The sequence below is a fragment of the Drosophila tropicalis genome, unplaced genomic scaffold (genome assembly GCF_018151085.1).
Source record: "Drosophila tropicalis isolate 14030-0801.00 unplaced genomic scaffold, ASM1815108v1 contig_593, whole genome shotgun sequence".
Classification (NCBI taxonomy): Eukaryota; Metazoa; Arthropoda; class Insecta; order Diptera; family Drosophilidae; genus Drosophila; species Drosophila tropicalis.
The window spans coordinates 13,739,309-13,759,994 of NW_027173070.1; the positions used below are offsets into that span (position 1 = coordinate 13,739,309).

The 20,686-nt window shown below is 38.8% G+C and overlaps 6 protein-coding genes across 7 annotated transcripts; 3 read left to right on the plus strand and 3 right to left on the minus strand.

Moving 5' to 3' along the window:
• Positions 1–42: 42 nt before the first annotated feature.
• Positions 43–9,027, plus strand: Eps-15 (Epidermal growth factor receptor pathway substrate clone 15). Its single transcript, XM_068288669.1, is given in 12 exon segments — positions 43–442; positions 537–773; positions 842–1,707; positions 1,709–1,934; positions 1,999–2,088; positions 2,307–2,369; positions 2,545–2,742; positions 2,805–3,248; positions 3,304–3,492; positions 3,558–3,629; positions 7,199–7,742; positions 7,806–9,027. Coding segments are annotated over 12 exon segments (3,741 nt in total). The 5' UTR covers positions 43–376; the 3' UTR covers positions 8,552–9,027.
• Positions 9,028–9,137: 110 nt separating this feature from the next.
• On the plus strand, positions 9,138–11,543 carry GstE12 (Glutathione S transferase E12). Of its 2 annotated transcripts, none has more exons than XM_068289384.1 (3): positions 9,138–9,217; positions 10,640–10,744; positions 10,816–11,543. In XM_068289384.1, the coding sequence occupies exons 2-3, from the start codon at positions 10,650–10,652 to the stop codon at positions 11,390–11,392; spliced, it is 672 nt and encodes a 223-aa protein (XP_068145485.1). In that variant the 5' UTR covers positions 9,138–9,217; positions 10,640–10,649; the 3' UTR covers positions 11,393–11,543. The 2 variants fall into 2 exon arrangements, with proteins under 2 accessions (XP_068145485.1, XP_068145486.1); XM_068289385.1 differs by lacking the exon at positions 9,138–9,217 and adding an exon at positions 9,909–9,950.
• A 186-nt stretch (positions 11,544–11,729) lies between these two features.
• LOC137576336 (neuralized-like protein 2) lies at positions 11,730–13,238 on the minus strand. Its single transcript, XM_068289383.1, has 2 exons — positions 12,365–13,238; positions 11,730–12,295 (listed from the first exon to the last, which is right to left on the minus strand). The coding sequence occupies exons 1-2, from the start codon at positions 13,176–13,178 to the stop codon at positions 12,180–12,182; spliced, it is 930 nt and encodes a 309-aa protein (XP_068145484.1). The 5' UTR covers positions 13,179–13,238; the 3' UTR covers positions 11,730–12,179.
• A 58-nt stretch (positions 13,239–13,296) lies between these two features.
• Positions 13,297–13,918, plus strand: LOC137577047 (small ribosomal subunit protein mS37). Its single transcript, XM_068290408.1, has 2 exons — positions 13,297–13,493; positions 13,549–13,918. The coding sequence occupies exons 1-2, from the start codon at positions 13,398–13,400 to the stop codon at positions 13,813–13,815; spliced, it is 363 nt and encodes a 120-aa protein (XP_068146509.1). The 5' UTR covers positions 13,297–13,397; the 3' UTR covers positions 13,816–13,918.
• A 10-nt stretch (positions 13,919–13,928) lies between these two features.
• Positions 13,929–15,698, minus strand: LOC137577048 (suppressor APC domain-containing protein 2). The gene is made up of 4 exons (XM_068290410.1): positions 15,678–15,698; positions 14,912–15,264; positions 14,290–14,800; positions 13,929–14,228 (listed from the first exon to the last, which is right to left on the minus strand). The coding sequence occupies exons 2-4, from the start codon at positions 15,232–15,234 to the stop codon at positions 13,929–13,931; spliced, it is 1,134 nt and encodes a 377-aa protein (XP_068146511.1). The 5' UTR covers positions 15,235–15,264; positions 15,678–15,698.
• A 624-nt stretch (positions 15,699–16,322) lies between these two features.
• Positions 16,323–20,106, minus strand: spz6 (Spaetzle domain-containing protein 6). Its single transcript, XM_068291325.1, has 5 exons — positions 20,086–20,106; positions 17,701–17,736; positions 17,399–17,661; positions 17,016–17,333; positions 16,323–16,956 (listed from the first exon to the last, which is right to left on the minus strand). Exons 1-5 carry the CDS (start codon positions 20,104–20,106, stop codon positions 16,323–16,325), a joined length of 1,272 nt encoding a protein of 423 aa, XP_068147426.1.
• Between the last annotated feature and the right edge of the window lie 580 nt (positions 20,107–20,686).

The window sequence follows — 20,686 nt, forward strand, 5'->3', positions numbered from 1 at the left end:
TTCAGAGTTATCGAATACTTTGTGATATTTCGATAAGAGCGTGACTTATCGAATGTGTGTTGGGCAAGACAGAGAAGAGAGCATTTCGTGTTCTATAATATTTTGATAAAAAAAAATTTAATGAAAACTGCTAATTTTATTAATATCTAACAAATTTAAGTGTACATTTATGGCCACAATGTCACCCGTAGCATTGTGAGTGTAAACCGTGGCAACTGACGGGATTAGAAGACAAAAACTATTGAGCAGGAAACCAGTGCGCGCCTCTCTCTTCTCCATAGAGTTCCGCCCTCCGCCAATAGGAAGAAAAATCGATTTTGATAAGAGGGGGCTTACTCGCGTTGTAGTATTTTCGGCTGATTAAATTGATTGAAATATGAATTTGGATTTTGCCAAGGTGTGCGGCAAGCACATAGGCATCTATGAGGCCTATTATAAACAGGTGAGAGTTAAAGCAGGGGAGCAGTTTGTCAGGAGCGTAGATATGAATTTTGGTTTTGGTCTTTTGTGCAACCCCGTATTGATTTTTTCCCTAGATTGACCCAAAAGGCACCGGAGGCATTGAGGCCATGACGGCGGCCAAGTTTCTAAAGAAATCTGGTCTCAGTGATGTTGTCTTGAGCCGCATCTGGGACTTATCCGATCCGAATGGCAAGGGTTTTCTGGATAAACCGGGTTTCTTTGTGGCCCTCAAATTGGTGTCGCTATCACAGGCTGGCTTGGTGGCCAATATGAATAACATTTATGTAGAGACAGCGAACGCTCCAAAAGTGGTGAGTTTTCGAAAAGCCCAAAATAGTCATGAGGTCATTCTAATTAATCTCCAATTATTTCCGTCCAGGGTGAACTGCCTAAAGTAATGCCGTCTCGCATTCAAACTGTCCCAGTACCCAGTAGTGGTGGGGTGACCACTGGAGACTGGACTATAAGTGTCATCGATCGCTTGAAATACGAGCAGCTATTTGAATCCCTCAATCCTCAGGGTGGCATGCTTCCGGGCAATAAAGTGAAGGGCGTTTTAATGGACTCGAAGTTGCCAATGAATATATTGGGTACAATTTGGGATCTGGCCGATCAGGATAAGGATGGTAATTTGGATAAGCATGAGTTTATTGTTGCGATGCATTTGGTCTATCAGACCCTGCAAAAGCGCACGGTTCCAAGTGTGCTACCTCCTGAGCTAAGGAAGCCAGGTAGTGCTGGTCCGCCACCTGTCAAACCCGCCATGCCACCACCACCAGCAGCGGCGGCCATGCCGCGTGCACCCAGCGGCGAGGGTTTCGGTGATGGTGGATTTGTGGCCAATTTTCCAAAGGATATTGCTCCGCCGGCAGCTATACCACCTTTGCCCGTGGCTGTGCCTCCAATGACACGTATACCACCAGTTGGTGCAGTCAGTCAGCCACTGATACAAACTGATCCTCTGATACCTATTGCTGCTCCACCCTCGGTGACTGCTAATGCTGATTGGGTGGTTAGTGCTGTGGAAATGAAACGATTTGAGGATATTTTCCGGCAATCCGACTTGGACAAAGATGGACTGGTTTCTGGCCTAGAGGTGAAGGATATTTTCATGAAATCGGGTATACCTCAGAGGAGTTTGGCCGACATTTGGGCCCTCTGCGACACCAATCAATCGGGAAAACTTACTGTGGAGCAATTCGCTTTGGCCATGTGGTTTGTGGAACGCAAACAACGTGGCATTGATCCCCCATGTTCTGAATGCCAATATGGTGCCGCCATCAATGCGTTCTATAGTATCTGGAGTGGACTTGCAGCCGCAAGAAGCCAAACCGACATATTCCAATCCAGAGCTAGAAATGATATCCAAAGAAATTGAAGAACTAGCTAAAGAACGACGAGCCCTGGAAACGGAAATTGCACAAAAGGAAGCCGATGTCCGCATCAAGAATGGCGAAGTGCGCAGTCTTCAGGTGAGTTAATAAGGAAAGTTTCCCCCTCTCTCTCCAAGTTTATCCATTTAATCTTTAATCACAGAGCGAACTGGACACATTGACAGCTACACTGAAGCAATTGGAAAATCAACGTGGCGAGGCTCAAAAACGTTTGGATGATCTCCAGGCTCAAGTAGTTATTTTGCACGAATCTTTCATAGGGTTGCTTGCTCCTCCTTTTCATCTAATATTTAAATTTTTTTACTTTAATTGGGTTTTTGTTTTAGTTTTACATATTTTATTTGACTTTCCTCTTTCTTTTATATATTATTGGTTTCCATCACTTCCCAATCTCACACAAAAAACGTTACTAAAACAAAAATAAAACAAAAAATGCAATTATCATCTAAGGTTAAACAAAATATGGCCATAATGGCCAATGTAAGTCTTGACATATCCTGCACCAGCAATCAGGTTTGTTTCCAATTCAGTTTCCTTTTTATTTTCCGCATATTTGTTGTAATTGTGGTTTTGTTTTGTTTGGCTTCATGTTATGTTTAGCATTTAGTGAGTTTGTTTTTGTGCGAAATTTGTGTCGTTAACAGTCGGAATGCTGATTTCTTGAAACGATTTCTGTTCCTTGTTTTAGGTCAACAAAATACGAGATCAGTGCCAGAAACAAGAAGAGACTATCAACGAACAGGAGGGCGAGTTAAATGCCAAACGTTCGGAGCTGCAGAAGCTAAAAGATGAGGAGACATCACTGCAAAAGGAATATGACGACAACAATCGGGAACTCAATAAACTGACCAAACATCTGCAAAATACCCAACTTCAAATAAGCTCGGTAAGACGAAACTCTTCTCTCGTGTTTATCTCAATTTAACTCACATTTCTATTACAATTAAGGTGCGCTCCATGGTCACTCAATTGATGGAGACTCAGCGACAAATGACCGATGCCCTGTTGATTTGTCGCGCTGCCATGGAAAATTCAAATGCTGAGCTAGTCTCGGAATATCAATTGAAAATCGAACCGGACTTTGATGATGCTCGCAAAACACTGGAAAAGCAAATCGATATGCCCAAAGACGATCCTTTCGATGAGAATAATAGTGGAGCCGCTAATAAGGCAACTGCCAATGGCTTCGATAGTGATCCGTTCGGAGGAGCCGCCAAACCAACCATCAGTACGGGCTTCGATGACAGTTTCAGTATGTCGAGCGGTTTTGATAGTGGTTTTGATGCCTTTGGACAGAGTGGCACCGCAGTAGGAGGTTTTGGGCAAACGCAACGTGATCCCTTTGGAGGCGATGCCTTTGGTGGTCACAAAACCAATGCCATAACACCAGAGGTACGATAAGAAAAATAAAATAAATTGGACTTATGTTAATTGTGATTATTTGTAGCCCGGCAAGGATGACTTTGGTAGCGATCCATTTGCTGCTTTGCATGCTCCAACGGGACAGGGTCAAGTGTTAAGTCCCAATACACAGAAATCAGGTCCACCACCCCGACCAGAGTCACCAAGTCCAGCCTTGCCGCCAAAGAAATCCAAGGTGCCGCCTCCAAGACCAGCTCCACCAAGGGCCAGCCAGGTAATGAATCAAATTGATTAATATTAATCAATCTATGTACATAATTTTGGTTTGCCTCATTTTAGCCAACAAGTGGTTTTGGAGGAGGTGTAAGCGGAAGCGGTGGATTTGCTGATTTCGATGATTTTGACAATAAGGTTGGTACCACCCCATTTAGTGTACGTTGGGATCGGTGGTAACGCATGCACCACTGCCACTCCTCCTCCTTCCCCCCACCACCCAAATGCACCCATCAATCTATAGTTAATCAAAAAGCAAATTCAAAACCACTTGACACAATTTGATTGTTATTTATATTTATTGTTTATATTAATAGTTAACTCTAAATTAGCTCTTCCGTCCCATTTTTCTTTTTTCTTATTGTATTCTTTAAGTTTGTAGTTTTGTTCTTGTTTTGCTAACAAACTTACTAACCAAACAAATAATCAACTAACCATATCAAAGCAAAATAAACCTTTCAAATGGCTAATCACAAATGTAGAATTTTCTTTTCTGTAGATGGTTTAAGACACATTTTACTTTGCAAAAACAAAACAATATCCCTGAAGCCATTAAGCGGAGACTAACTAAGCATTTCTTTTTTGCTCTCTTTATCTCTCTCTCTCTCTCATACTCTGGCGATTTTCTATATATTTTCAGTGAACATCTTAAGAATAAACCCATTTATACATAATTATCTTTAAACTAAAGTACTAACACACATCCCAGACTCACACACACATACACACAATTAATCAGTTAATTGAAATTAATTTTTAGCATATGAAAAACAAACATATATATATATATATATATATCAGAGTTGGATCAGCATTATTATCATTCCTCCCAGTCAGCTCTTTAGCAGAAATTACTTGCCTAATTAGCTAAATATACTAAATCAATTAAAAAAGAAAAGTGAAAAAGAACATCAAACAAAAGCAAATAACAAGCAACGATTTCTTCAAAGTTATTATCTTCAGCTTTATAAACTGTAGACCGATGAGAAATCGTGACTAAAATCTCTCTAAAAAGAAAAAAATAAACGTTATGTCGTGTTAAATGTAGTCAAACCAAAAGCAAATTGTTGTGCAATATCGTATTTTTAATTATATTGTAATTCAAATTTTGAGTTTTCAATATTTTCAATCAGTGTGTCAGTGAATATCAACAATCTGTATCAGTTCTTTAAGGGTAAAGTTTATTCGAATGCAAGTTGTTTGTTGTTTCTGCATATTGATACTATAGAAAGAAAGAAAAAAAAAAAAAAAAAAACATAAAAAACGAAACGTTTATAGCAATTATACAGAATAAAGCATATATACTATATAGGGATATACAGTTGCGAACTTAATAATAGCACCACTTGCTAAGGTAATGTGTTCAAAGGATTCCTAGGCTTATTTTAAGGTTCTAGGAACATGTGAATACGTTTTTGAACGTAAAATACTTTCTACTAATAGAAGCAGAAAAAAAATTCTATCAAAATCCAACGTTTTCAAAGATTTTTACTAAAAACCTTGATATACTCAAAAAATACCCGAAACTAAAAATAGCACCACTTTTCAAATATTTACTCAAAATTAAAAAATAACAGAAAAAAACAAAATTTATTAACAAGTTATGATCAGATATTAAAAATAGTATTAAATAATAAACTTTATACTTTGTTGCATTGCCCTTATTGGCAATAACCGCAGCACATCGTCCTGGTATTGAGTCAACCAGGTCTTGACAGCATTTGACTGTTATTTTTGCCCAGGACTTCTGGATTACTTCCCAAAACTTCTCAATTTTTGTTGGTAATGAAACAGCAACTGCTTTTTTAATATCAGACCAAAGATTTTCAACGAGATTTTGGTCTGGTGACTGTCCCAGCCACTCAATTACATTCAGATAATTCGCTAAGCACCACTTCCTGGCTTTCTTACTGGTGTGCTTTGGGCTGATGTCCTGTTGAAAGGGTCATATTAGCTGTATATTATCCTCAGCGTATAGTGGCAACACCGTCTATAAGAGATTTACATGAACTTGCTGATCCATAATCGATTTGTGGACTGATATGTAACCGACACCATAATAAGACTAACAGCCCCATACCAATGACACTGATTCTAGACTCTAGGGTGAATTTGGAGTTGAATTCCAGGTTCTGTGGACGCCAGACGTATGGTCTATAGCCTTTTCTACGATATTTTACAATTTTATTTTCATCAGTCCATTGTACGTTCCTCCAGTTTTGGACAAGCCAGTTCTCATGATCTTTGACCAACTTAAGGCGATTGGCATTATGTCTAGCGTTCAAAAGTGGAGGCTTTCTTCGACTGGAATCTTTTGAATTGATCTTCCGGAGGTAGTTGGGAACAATTTGGACCCTAGTTTGGGGCTTAAAGTCCTTTTTAAGATCTGTTAGAGCCTTAAAAGAATCCTTATTGCTCTCTCGCATTAAGGGACCGACTTCTTGCTGCTTCAGTCTTGGCTTTCGTCTGCGAGTTGAAGGCTTCTGTTTCAAATAGATCGCTATTCGGATCACTCTGTTGGAAGTACCAACCAGTTTTCCATCTTCAAGACCCGATTTTTTCTCCAAAACCTGGTTTTGGATGACGTTTCGCTTTTTTCCCGGGGCAGTGTTTTCCCCGACCCATTATATCTAAAAGTCTCGGATATTTTGTAGTACTGTTGCTTTTAAAATCGACTTTGAACCAGGGACTGTTAAATATGTGTTTTTTGCTATGCAATTCTGCGAAATTTAACGGTATTTTGCAAAATACTGCAAGTGGTGCTATTTTTAGTTTCGGGTATTTTTTGAGTATATCAAGGTTTTTTGTAAAAATCTTTGAAAACGTTGGATTTTGATAGAATTTTTTTTCTGCTTCTATTAGTAGAAAGTATTTTACGTTCAAAAACGTATTCACATGTTCCTAGAACCTTAAAATAAGCCTAGGGAATCCTTTGAATACATTACCTCAGCAAGTGGTGCTATTTTTAAGTTCGCAGCTGTATATGTATAACTGCCGCCGCATATATAGTTCAAATACGACTTGAAAGTTTTGATAGCTTCTTTCCAAAAACAAACACACACATACACACACACAGAAACTATAGATGATAATGGTAAACAGAAAGCTTCCCTAAAAATCATTGATGGATCCTCTTAACTACCTTAAATACCTAACGAAACAAGTTTTGCATTAATTAATTAATAATTGATATCTATGTTCAACATCATTAAATACATATATATGAAATACATATGCATATAAACCAAAAAAAAAAAAAATACAAATGAGAGTTGTAATAAACCAAATTGTAACCATGGACAAAAGTTATTTTAACCAAACTATTTATTTTGAAATATCCTTGCAATCAATATGAGAAATATAAAATGTAAATATTATAACATTATCAATCAATATAATTGACAATCGCTTCGTTAGGAGAAACACTTAACGTTTGATTGATTGGTAGAAAGTTTCTGAAAATTGAAATCTATGACTTTCAGAACATTCAGAAATGAGTTGCAGGTCTTTCAAGTTATTGCAAGGTTGTTCAATTTTCGGCTTAGCCGAAATTTTTTCTTGTGGTTGCAGCTTGATTGAAAAAATAGTTAATTAAGACTCTTTTTTTTTTTTTGGTTGTATTAAGTTTATAAGTTCTTAATTAATTTTCATTTCTTTTAATTTCTTTATTCCCCACACTTATGGCTCATTCATAAACACTTGAACAGTTACAAAACATTCCAAATAGCAAAACAGCCACGCCCATAATGCTGCTCGATAGCTTCTCGCTGTTCGATGATACCCCGATTTCAAGTCAAAGTCCAATAATAGGGGCTAGCACATCGACACCATCAACAACATTGCACAATTTGCTATTGACATCATCATCATCAGCATCAGCCTCCTCATCGTTGGTTGCCACTTCCACAACAAATTCCACTGCCACTATGAACACAATTACCAACACGACCACGACCACAAATAACCAACATTTGTCGCGTTCCAATACACCGCTGCAGACAGGAGGAGTCGGCGTCGGAGCTGGAGGATCGAGTGTATTTGAGGCCTTTGGTCAACATAAGACAACGACACCAAGTATTATCACTGGACCCACAGACTTTAAAGACGATCCATTCAAAGACTATAGGTATGAGGATCCCTTTGACATAAAAGATCCATTTGCCGATGATACCGAAGAAGAGGAAAGGGAGGCAATTGCCGGCGGAGCTGTAGGCAGGAAAAAGAACTTTGCCGAGGATTTTAGCTCAGAGGGTAACAAAAAATAGATCAACAATTTTTTACAATCTAAACTAATCCCTCATTTCTTTTATGCAGATGAAATTGCTTTGGCCAATAACAATCACAACAAGATTCTACCCAAATCTGGGACACCTTTGAGCAATGATATATTACAGCAATTTGAGGCCTTCAATTTGAATGCCAGTCCGGCTTTATCGCATCATTCAAGTGGTTCGAACTCAAATTATAAAAAGTCACAAACAGCGCTGGATGCAACAACAACAATGACGAGCAATGCGAACAACCTGAATGATTCCTTTTTCGATGCATTTAATGACAATTTTAATCTTAACGGAAACCACTCAACAACCGACAAAATGACATTGGCCAATAATGAACAAATCAATAATAAGAAATTGCAAGCAGCGGTTGCATTTGATGCATTTGCTACTGCTACTTCTGGTGGTGGTGGTCCAACCACAATTGCTGCCCCAGTTGTTGCCGCTGATCCGAAACTCTTCAATGCCTTCAATGACAACTTTGATGATGATGATTGTTTTGGTGTTACAAAAACACAAACAACAACAACAACCACAACAGCCAAACAATTGGATAATTCTTTTGCTAAATTCGATGCGCATAATTTTTCCAATGATTTTAGTAATTCATTTAACGAACATGGCAATACTCCCAAGAAAAAGAATAACAATAATAATAATGCGATTGGTGACAACAAAATTGAACCGAAAGCCACCGAGAAATTCTCAGCTGATTATTCAAAACCCGAAAGTTTTGATGCCGATCTTGAAGAGGCCCTCAAGCGTAGCATGATCGATAATTGAGGTGCTTTTCCATTTTCTTTACTTCTTGTTTTTTTTTTTTCTTTCTCCGGCTCTATATTGTTTAACAAATGTGAATGTGATGTGTGCATATAATTATAAAAAAAAAAAAAAGTAACAGAAAATCTCCCCCGAAAAATGCTACCTTGTTAGAACTGTATTTATCTTTATACATTATACCTACATATATTATACATATATATATATATATACACTATATACATTTATTTCGTGCTCAATGGTAGTCAGATTTCTACATATGTACATATGTATGTATGTCTGTATCTGTCTATGCCATTGCGGTTAATCCAAAATGCTGGTATTATATTTCATTATTTGATATAATAGTTATCTATATACATATATCTATAATTATATACTCGTAGACTTTAACGCGTATACATATATATTACGTTTACACTTGTACCAAAAGTCTCTATGAATAAACGAAGGAATTAACTTGCTCTCACCCATAATAATGCACACCCATACTAATGCAATCCATCCATCTATCTATCTATCTACCTATGTATGTATGTCTATATCTAAAGCAGAACTCGCCCCCTGAAATGTTGTCGTTAAGTTTTCAGTAACGTTTCCGAGCTCAGAGCGAACGGTCATAGCAGAAAAACAAAGCAAAACCACAAAAACAACAAGAGGAAAAAAACTGTGAGTGCTCTGATGGGGGGGGAGGAGTAAGGGAGTGGGTGTAAATACACTTACACCCACAATCACATACGCATGCAACTGCATAAGTGCTATAAAAACAAATTGCCGGCAAATACAAATACATACAAATACAGTTAATATTATTGTGAAGATCCGAGGGCACGATTTTTTTTTTTTCTGTAGTTTTCCTATTGCGTTGTGTTTTGGATTTGTGTATGTGATGGGGTGTTGGGATGTGTGTGTGTGTGTGTGTGTGTGTGCCTCACTAATTAAATACATTTTCTAAAGCTCAGGCCCCCTCCATGCCAAAATTTCTTGTTTGAGAGGCTTTTCGAGCGATAACCTGTTGTCGTTAGAAGAAAATTAATCATGTTTCCAGGTGTTTGTTCTGCTTTCATTTCATTTATTTATACATACATAATTGTATTTGTTTACTGTATTGCTGATAATCGCTTATCATTTTGTATTAAGCTTTGTTGTTTTGTGGTGGCGAGGGGGTTATCTGATGTTTGGATGACTGAATGCGGCATTTGAGTCATGGACGTCTCTCAATTCGTTGGGCAGAGGCTGCGCTGCTTCTGACAGCGGCGAGAGGCATTTAAAGAGTTCATATGGCTTTTGGGGCTATAATCAAAGTATTTCACCAGATTTTGCAATAAATATTGATAAGAAAATACTTTATAAAAGACATGTATCAAGCTTGAGAGGAACAGTCGGGTCCGTTGAGATCTAAGTAAGAAATCCTTGGAACAAGGAGACCTATAAGTCTTAAGATCGGTTTAAAATTTTGATTTTGCTTCGGAATTAACCTTTTTAACGTTTTTTAAGAACAATTTGTGTTGTGTTAAATTTAGTTTATAAAAGGATTAAAATTGTCCTTGTAAAGTGTACTTTTGGGTGAACAGATTTTGTTAAGGATATTTTTTTTAAGTAGGTCTTAAATTTAGAATTTTCAAGACTCTTTGTTTTACATGTAATTTACTGGTTTTGTCCAGGTATAACAAAATTAATCTAGAATTCAGATTTTGAAAGCTTTTTTAGGTTGCTTATGTTTGATAAGGGCATTTTTTTTTTTAATTTAGATTAAAATTGTTTGCTCAAGTCTAAAATTGTTCTCTCAATATTTAGTTTTGGTTTAATAGACAATTTTAAGGATATATCTTGAGGTAGGTCAAAACTTTTAAGTCTTTAAGACTTTTTGTGTAACATTTCCTTCGAATTCTTTACGAAAACTTTAATTTACTAGCTGTTGTGAAGATAAATCAAAATTAATCTAATATTTAGACTCTGAAAGCTTTTAATATGTATTTAATAAGGCAACTACTTGAAATTTAGATTAGTTTAGATATGATAAAACGTTTTCTTTTCGGTTTGGAGATTAGCAAAACGTGTTTATTTTCTTTTCTTTTCGTTTCCTTACAGTTTTTTAAACATGTCGAAGCCAATCCTTTACTATGCCACCTTGAGTCCTCCCTCCCGGGCTGTTCTACTCACCGCCAAAGCAATTGGTCTTGAACTTGAATTAAGGTAAGTTGAGGCAGCATTCATCAATTAAAAGTTAGTTTTTTAATAAATGCATCTAAACGAATCATTTACAGACCAATTAACCTAATCAAAGGTGAACATTTGACACCAGAATTCATCAAAATGAATCCACAGCATACCATTCCCACGCTACTTGATGGCGATGATACTTTGATCGATTCTCATGCCATTTGCGCCTATTTGGTGGAGAAATATGGTAAAGACCAACAGCAATTGTATCCCAAGGATTTGGTGAAACGTGCCAATGTTGATGCTCGTCTGCATTTGGATTCGGGTCATCTGTTTGCCCGTCTTCGTTTCCTCTATGAACCCATATTGTATCATGGTTCGACAGATTGTTCAATTGATAAAATTGCCTATATACAGAAATGTTATGAAATATTGGAGAATTTCCTCAAGGATCAACCGTATTTGTGTGGCAATGAGTTAACCATTGCCGATTTTTGTTGTGCAGCCACAATAACCTCTGTTAATGATGCAGCACCCATTGATGAGTTTAAATTCCCAAAAGTGTTAGCTTGGCTGAAATTGTTGGCCCAATTACCCTACTACAAGGAGATAAATGAAACTGGTGCCGAAGAACTAAAGACTATTTTCAAGGATAAGCTCGCTGCGAATCGCGGCAAGTAAAGGGATTACATGAATGGATGTCATTATACAATATATATATATATATATATATAAACCTATAACTACACCTTTATATATAGACACAGACACTTGCATTATGATGGCACACACACACACACTCGCAATAAAAACGTTTAGTTTATAAATTCTATATGTTTTTTTTGATTTGTTTATTTAATAGAAGTATTTTTGTAAGCTTAACTTACATGTAGCAACAATTTACCTTACTTTAATGGAAACGAAACACTATATAAAGGCATGGGCTGTGTTTCTGGGTTGAGTTACCTAATAATAATAGCATATAAAACGAACTTGTTGAAAAAAAAAACACGGAAAATTGTCAGGAGGAAATGTCTTTTATATCAAATACATCAATTGGGTTCTTGCGCAGAAATGAGGCTATAACTTAAATAAGTATTCGAATATATATTTCTCACTACTTTGGAACTTCAACTGAATGTTCGTAATTTTCGCACATTTTCTACTATGTTCATTAACATAGCCTGCCTGTCTCTTATGAACTGGGTGAAACGAAAAGAAGTAATTATGTATATAATATCTACAGAACGAAAAGTTAATACAAAGGGCTAGTGCGGCGTCTGTCTTTAATATATGTATATATAGAGTCAATGAACGGGGCACTTCAGTTGCTGCTCTATAAAATATATATAAACATATATATATTTGGTTAAACAGACTATCACGTCGTATGCACATGCACACATTCACACACACACATGCATACAATCTATTACATAGAGTCACTATGGTGTGCATGTGTGTGTTCCTAATCTCGGCGCAGTAGGAATCGTTTTATGCTCTCAGGCAGCGGCAACAATGTAATGGAGGCTGCTGTGAAGCTTTCCAAGATGACATTGCGACAAGCGCTTTGCAAGGACAAAACTGAAAGAAGCCAAGTAATTGGAATTAAATATAATTCTATTCGATATATATTCATTGAGAGGCACTCACTTCCTTCCAACTGTATGATCCGTATCTGCTTAGTGGTGCCATACACATCGATGACCACATAGAGAGGTGAACGATTGAGCGGAATGTCTCTGGAAACGGGACCCTTATCCACGCCATTGATTATAAAGTGCAGTTCACCCTTGGTGGCATCTGTCTCTGTGGGCACATAGATGATGCCAATGCGTGAGCCTCTGTCCGTTAGCAGAATATCCGAATTACCATTGTCCATGGCCGGTCGGAGTAGTCTCTTGGGTAGCAATCCGCGTGGCGTTCGTACATGAGTGGCATCACCGAGAAGACTTTGTGAATTACGAGCGGGTCGCGACAGAGGCTCAAACTCATCTTCCTCGTTGGGTTCCTCATGACGCTGGCGTTGATTCATATCAAACTTCGATAGCGGATATATCCAACTATTGCCTAAATTGGCCAAGTCCGGTAAAGCAAAGTGCGGCAGACCACCGGTTCGTGTGCCAATCACATTTGGTGTCAGCTCTGTCAATCCCAGGCGCATATGTCCCGACCAGCCGCGTTCGATTTTCTCAATCTCTACAAGAAAAATGTCCCCCGGTGCCAGTGGTCGTTCCGAGAATGTGAGGGCATCCGCAAAGCTGGCACGTCTATATGCCACAGTTGCATCGTCGTCCAGTTGTATATTTGAACCATGATACGGATGAAAGCGGCATAGTTGTCTTTTGTAATTGTAGTTCGTGCTATTGGCTCCGCCCACACCCACGATACTGTCGTCAATCGCCTCGGCCTCCTGGGCCAGAGGGATGTGGGCGTGATGGACAGCCCGTTCATTAGCGGCTTCCATCTTTCGTGGAAATTGTTAGTAAATGTTGTTGTTTTTGTTCTTCCTTGATTTAATCTTACTCGATAAGTCGATAGTCTGAAAACAGCTGACAGTCGATATGAAGCTACCAGACTGTCCACTTGTGAGCATTTGGCAACACTGCTTACCAAAACACACGGAATTCACGTAACAAAACAATTTTGATTGAATTTCTTCATTTTTTTGACTGAAAGACCAAGAATGCGTATTCCTGGAGCCCTATATGCGGCCCGTGGCCGAGCTCCACAGAACGAAAAGGATGTGCCATTCCAGGAAATACTCCCTCTGCGCCTCAAGGTAAGACCGGTTAAAAACGTTTGATCATCCGACTTGATTTCTTCTTCTCATGCAGAACACAGTAAGTGGAAAGGCTGATTCTGGGTCGGATGTGGCATGCCTCCAGGAGATGGGCGTGCTCTTTGCCTGCCTCAAAGACAACGAGTTTGTGGAGAAATATTGCGATAAGGAGATCAGCAAGTTCCAAAAGTGCTACAAGGTCTACATGGACCGGAAATTTGAGGCCAAGAAAACCGTCAATCAAGGCATTGTCCAGCCTGGCAGCAATTTGAACTACAAGCAACTAAACAAATATATGCGAAGGTTTCCGAATCCACAGTAGATATCCTTGCAGTTAATTTGTTGTTGAGTCATTTAATAATCATAATTATAGGTACACTATGTACAATAACTGAACCAGTAAAGATCGTTTCTATACCGTCTAATCCTAGATTGCTAATATACGACATCAGCATCGCCTAGACCGGCAGAAGATTGACTCACAGGCGATGGCTGACTGAGCACAAAGTTAGACATGGCACGTAAATTGTGATCATAGAGATCGGAAAGAAGTGGTGACTTGTTCTCTCTTCGTCCTACTCCTCTACCCAAAAGATCTGGCAGGGCTAAATTAATGTGAAGCGGATAGCCGCCATGCTCCCAGGTGTCGGTTAGAATGGCTAGACTTCGATTGGCCTCCAAGACGCGGGCACGTTGGAAATTCAAACGCTCCTGCTGCAGTTCTGACCATTGCTCCTGCAAAGAAAAATGCATTTAAAATCACAAATCGGCTATCGCCATATAGCTTCAGACTTACAAATCTACTGCCCAAGCGTCCGAAATACTTGATTTGCTCTTGGATATTGAACACCTGTTGCATATACCAATCCCTAGCCTTCTCAACACCTTCTAGACCGAAGAGTAAAAGCTCTCGCTGCTCTTCCAGCTGCTTCATCCTTTTTAACATATTGTAATCGATTCCATGTTGAAGTGTATGTCTACGGGATTCTCTTCGCTTGCTATTTGTCTTCTTGGGGGGCAGGGCTAAACCCCAGTCTGTGGCCGATGCCGAAGCTGACGAAGAACCGCCATCTGCCGAGCCGCGATGCTCGAATTTTTGCTTAACATCTACATCACGATCTCGTTCCCGATCACGTTCATTGCTCAGCATATTCAATTGCCAGTTTTGCAAGGCATGACGAATATCTGCTTTGGCTACCACCTGACGCGGAGGCTTTGGTGGTGGTGCTGGAGAACTGTACTCAATCTCTGGCCCGGGACATAGGGGCACTTGTGAACGAGGACGCACTTTGGCCAAAGGAGCGGCTGCTGACACCACTGTATTATCCAACTGTGGAGCAGATGGTGGTCTCAATGATTTCGTCAACTTCTCATTATTATGAAGTTGATGCTGCTGCTGTTGTTGTTGTTGTTGTTGTTGCTGTTGATTCCTCAATAAGCATAACTTTAATCCAGCACAGAAACGATCAAAGGATAACAAACCACAACTAGGAGTAACACGACGCAAAGAGTCCATGACTCCTCTTGGTAAACCTTTTGAGCCATCATCTTGCCAGCCTTTTTCAATATCCGCAAATCTCACATAACCACTTTGCTTATCATCCAAAATATCAAATAGTTTCTTCATTGATAAAACAAATTGTTTGGGCAATGCATCCATATCCAAAGCATTTGCTGAGCCCTCGCTGGAGCTGGTGGTGTTTAAGGCCAACATACTGGAGCTATTCTGGCCACGCAACATCTCTTTGGAATTGAAATTGGGTCTTGGTCTCTAAAAATGAAACAGGGAAAGTGTGTCTATATGTAGATTAGGCTTAGCAACCAAAAAAATACAATTTCGCCCACTCAAAATTTGAATATTCATTAAAAAAAAAAAAAAAACATATTTGCATTAACACCAAAAGTTGAAGACGAACTTTAAAAAAAAAAAAAAACAAAAACAAAGTGCCATAAAAATTCCCAGGAAAAAAATTAATTCTTCATTCTTTGAAGATTGGTTTTAAAAATACAAAAAAGAAAAAAGTTTGTAATTTTTAAAGCTCCATAAAAACTACTCAAAAATAAGTCAATAATAGATTTTCTTGCGTTTAAGAGATATTCAAAACCCGGCTCTTAATATTTTTGTCAATTTTTGTTTTAGAATTTTTTGAAACAAATTCGAAATCAACCTTCCCTTTGACTCACTCGTTTCTGTATGATGCGGAAAAGATTGGCTGGCAAGTTGTCAGCGTTTTTGAGGCCGTTCGTCAAGGTATTTTGCACAATTTTTGCACCTATGAAAGTGTTGCTACAATATTGTGGAGCAGCTCTAGCTAAACTGAATGCAATTGAGGGGGACACAAGACACAACAGGCCACAAGACGGACCGAAAACCAAAACCAAAACACAAAACAAATTCAAACCCAACCGACTGGTTATGAAGACACTGCACACACAAGCAACTGGTTAGACTGATGCCCCCAAAGAGTCAGAGAGAGGGGGAGAGTTAGACAGGTTTTTGTTTTTGGGATTTGCTTTTGGTGGATCACTCGCACACACACACACACACACGCACATAGACTATAGGACCGTGGTTCAAAATTATAGCAGAAATATTTTGTTTTTTGTTTATTAGTAGAAAAATTGTAATTCAGTCAAAGATATATCGCATAGATGAACTATTTAATGCCTTAAATTAAAAATTAAATTGAACTGCAAACTCTGCGCATTCCTCTCCAGCTTTAGGTGGCTGCTGGTCTGAAAGGGATTGCTAGAATGAGCATTTCTTTCTGGATGATTCGGTTTTTCATTCTCATCTATTAGCTAGAAATTAACTTAGTTTTTGGCGCCTCACAAATCGGCCACCGACTTTCGGCGCACATATTTGGCAAAGTAATCGGGACGCCAGCATTTGCAGGAGCCGGGAATCAAGAACCAATCGTAATAGAGTCGCACCTGGAAGCAGCCCAACTCATCATGGCCATCGCAATGGGCATCCGGTGTGGAGGATTGGGAGTTGCCTGCTGCGCCAGATGAAGTGCCATCGGAAGCGGTGGCTACGCCAGCACGCTTCTGCAAATACTGTTGATATGCCTGGAAGTCTTGAACGGATGGAGTCTGTGGTGTTGTCGAACTGATGGGCACAGTGTCCTCAGCATTGGGATAGAAGATTTCCGCAACCAGCAGACTAACCCAACGCGGAGAGGACAAACAACCGCCATCGAGATAATGACAACGAGCTTGAATGCAGCGGGTAACCTCAACGGTTTGGGTGAAGTAGCCCTCGTAGGGGATCTGGACAACATAGCGCCAGGCGCCCTGATAGTTCTTGGCAAAAACTGGTGTGGCATATTCCACCTTGGCGGGGCAGGGTGTCGGTGGTCCCTCATACCGTATGGGACCAACTTCCTCGCGACGTTCGGCCGTGGGAGCTGAGACAGCAGGACTAGAGTCACCCTGTATAGCCCTATAGAGAGTGCAGAAACTGCAGAAAGAAATGGATTAGCAGGAGATACCAAAATGAACTCAATCTATCAATCTTACACTCCGCCGCCATCACAGAATTTCCGTGGTTTGCGCTCTTCAGCTGCTCGCCGTTGTTGCTGCTCCTGCTGATGGTTGCGGTGCTCCTCATCTAGGGCAGGATCAAAGTAACTATACTCATTGTTCTCCACACTCTCCGGAACACTGCGTCGGATGCGTGTAGAAGTTGTTGGATAATGACGATCTATATTATTGTTATCCAACTGTTCCACTGGCTCATCTCGTATGATCTGAGTGACCTTGGGCAGAGTGTCATCCGCTTTTAAAACGGGCAAAGTCTTGGACAGGAATTTCAATGTCTGATTACGGATGAGCTCACTGTGTGATTAATGTGTGGAATAATGAGAATCCAAATAAGCAAAGCACAGGACATTAACACTTACAAAGGATACGGTTCTCCCAGGACATTCTGACCCAAGGGATTTTTGGGTATTTGACCCTTGTTCAGATCGCCGCAAATATTGTGCACAGAAACAGCGGATTTTCTGCCAGCAGCCACATCCTTGCAGTCCACATTCACAAAGGTATATGGCGGTGGTCGTACTCGAGGTGGCACAGCATTTGGTGACTCCACAAAGGCATAATAACCCTCCGGTGGTTGCTCCTCGCCGCCAACATCTGGCTGTTGCTGCTGCTGTTGGTTTGACTGCTGTGGCGACTGCTGCTGTTGCTGCTGCTGCTGCACTCCAAAGTGGGACAACAACAGAAAGCTGATGATTTTCTAAAAACAAAAACAACAAACAAAAAAAAAAAAACAGTGGTAAAAGGGGTAACCTTAGGCGATATGCATATGTATGTATATATACCCTGCATCTAAAGGGTATAAGTGTTTACTTATGATCTCTATTACAGTCTGTCTACGCCAAAAGCTTCTTTTGACTGTTATTAAAAAGGCAGTAAGTATAACTAAATGTAGACTAAAGGCCTGTGTATTGGCCTCTTTTCTACAGGTTTACTTAATGCTTCTCAAAATCAATACGTTTTCATATTGAAATATTTAAATATTGATTAAAAAACTTTAAACATTGTATATAAATACAGGAAGGGGAAAGGTTTTTAATTACTATTCAAAGAAATTGATTCCAAAACGATAAAAACAAATAGCCCTGATTAAGTTTTTCACACAAAACATAAATCTAAAAATAGGTAATTAAACTTTTAAAGTTTTTGAGATGATATTTTTTATTAGTCAATTTATCAACTCAGAAATGCTTCAAAACAAGTCTTGAAACTCAGATTTAGTTAAAAACAGATGATATAATGCCATTTTGCTATCAAATCCATAAAATTGATTCAAAAACTAAAAAAATAGCTTGATTAGATTATAAGAGTTGGTAAGAACTCTATGGGCATCTAAGGGATTATAAGTATATAAAGATTTGATTTTAAAGTTTGATATAGACTTCAAGGGAATGATCTCTAAATATTTGATTTAGAAATTTTATGTACAAAAAAGGTTGACCCATTCCGGAGACATCGAGATCAGAGATTTACAAAAGATTATTTTGAGAAAAACATTAAGAGTTTTGAAAAGAAGTCTCGGTTTTCATTTCGGGGACAATCTCATATAAGGAAAATCTGTTCCCTTATCAAACCAAAAAGTCGCCAAAAAAAAACAAACGTTCCTCATCCCATTGTTTAGGACACACGACAGTAAAAAATAAGGATAAGCATTAAAAGAAACCCACTGAACATTCTGAAAGAAATTAAGACAAAGTCTTCAAAATTTAAAGGCTCCATTTCTCTGCTTCTCGCATGTAGGGTATCTTGAAGTCAGTTTTTTGGAGTCCGCTGATTTTGTTGTGGGTTTTATGATCGGCTAGGCAAAAAAAATTATGCATAAAGAACGCACATAAATCAAATTAATTGCCCCACAGAACAGAGCACAGCAGAGTGGAATGGCTTGGAATGGAGTAGCTGGCAGTCTGAATGGTTAGGCATTGTCTGGCTATTGAGAAGAAAGAAATGCTCTCAGTCTGAAGTTATTTGGCGAAAGCGCGAAAGTTTCAAAAATAACAAAATAAACAAAACTGGTCATGGAGAAGGGGGTAGAAGACTTTTGCATCTGCAGCTCTTATTGTTAAGGCACTTGAAAATTAATCATACAACAACAACAACAAAACCAACATAAAAATAAACTCTCTCAACAAAAATAAGAAAAACTTTCCCTGAAATTCTGAGCTGAACTGAATGAAATCAAAAGTTGAAGAAGACTTTTCTTCTCAGAGAGAAAGATTCATGTAGAGATTCGGGTCAAGTCAAGTGGCATTGTGTGGTGGGCGGATTTTTCTGGCAGTCATGGTTAATTATGCCAGACAAGTCTCACCTTCTCTCTCTCTCTCTTTCTCTTTTTCTCCCCTACCCTAGTGTCAAGTTCTTCTCCATTGTATTTCTTGGATGCGGGTGCTTGGAATGCCAAACAAAAGCCACAAATATGTGAAATTGGGTCAAAGCTAACCAATTCTTTACTTTGTTTTTAGTCTTTTCATATTTGTGAGTTGTTTATTCTAATGAGTCTCGTTTCCCCTTTTTAGGGAGACCTACTACCTACTAAGTATGTTGCGATTAGCATAAGTAAATAATACCGAAATATTTTATACTTAATTGCATTGCAAATTGACCGCATTCCCGCATCCGTAAACCTAGGTGCCATTCCCACTAACCAAGAACAAGTCGAAGAACCGCTTTGAAAATTGTGTTCTAAATACGTTCTCTTGGCGCTAACGGGAAAGCTGTCGAGCAGAAAAAAATAAATTCTATACAAAAACGAAAAAAAAAATGTTCATAATGATCGCAAACGACACACGAACTCGCTTGCTGCAAGAGATTGGTCTGCCCCGTCACTTTAATTCATTAGCATGTCCGTGTCCAAGACCAAGACCAAGTCCATATACCAACGGCTACTAGCGGATAGCAAGTTCTTCTTGTCGCTTGTTCTTGCTCTAGAATCTCTTGGCCATATTATACAGTTAGCACATTGCGAAACAAATGACTTGGACAACGAACTTGACTTAGCAAGAACAAAAAGAACAAAAGAAATTGGTGGGGGGCAGTGGGGACAAGAACTTACCAACAATAGGCGATAATCCATTCTAACTAAACACTTGTTGCCTTTGCCTCTTCACTTTCAAGTGAATTATAAACACTGAATTTTATTTTCCTTTTTCGAAAAAACGATCCGTCAAATGCAACAACTGAACTGAAACTGAAGAGGCCAGTCACGGCCATCAAACGTTGAACCTCTTGGCCTGGTCGCAAGAAAGTGGAAAGAAAGCTTTACCTTGAATATTTGTAATATTTTCCCACAAGAACTACCTGTGTGCCAAAGAGAGAGAGAGAGAGCAAGAACGAAAAAGATAGAGCGAGGGATTTTCTCTCAAGTTTTATATCTTTAAAAATTATGTAGTCTACTTTTAAGCATGCTGTTTGTCGACTTTATGGGTAAAGTTTAATAAATGAAGTCTCTTAAGACATGTTTTGACTGTGCTGCATTTAGAGTTGTTCAGAATTACTGCCTACATCTTTTAGATAAAAATTTCACCAGTTGTATTCTCATTAACGCCTTTAAAAACATTTTATAATGGGTTTTGGACTTAAAATAACAACCATTTTCCGATTCTAATGATAATTCCAAACCATTTGCGATTACAGAGATAAGTTAAAAGCAAATT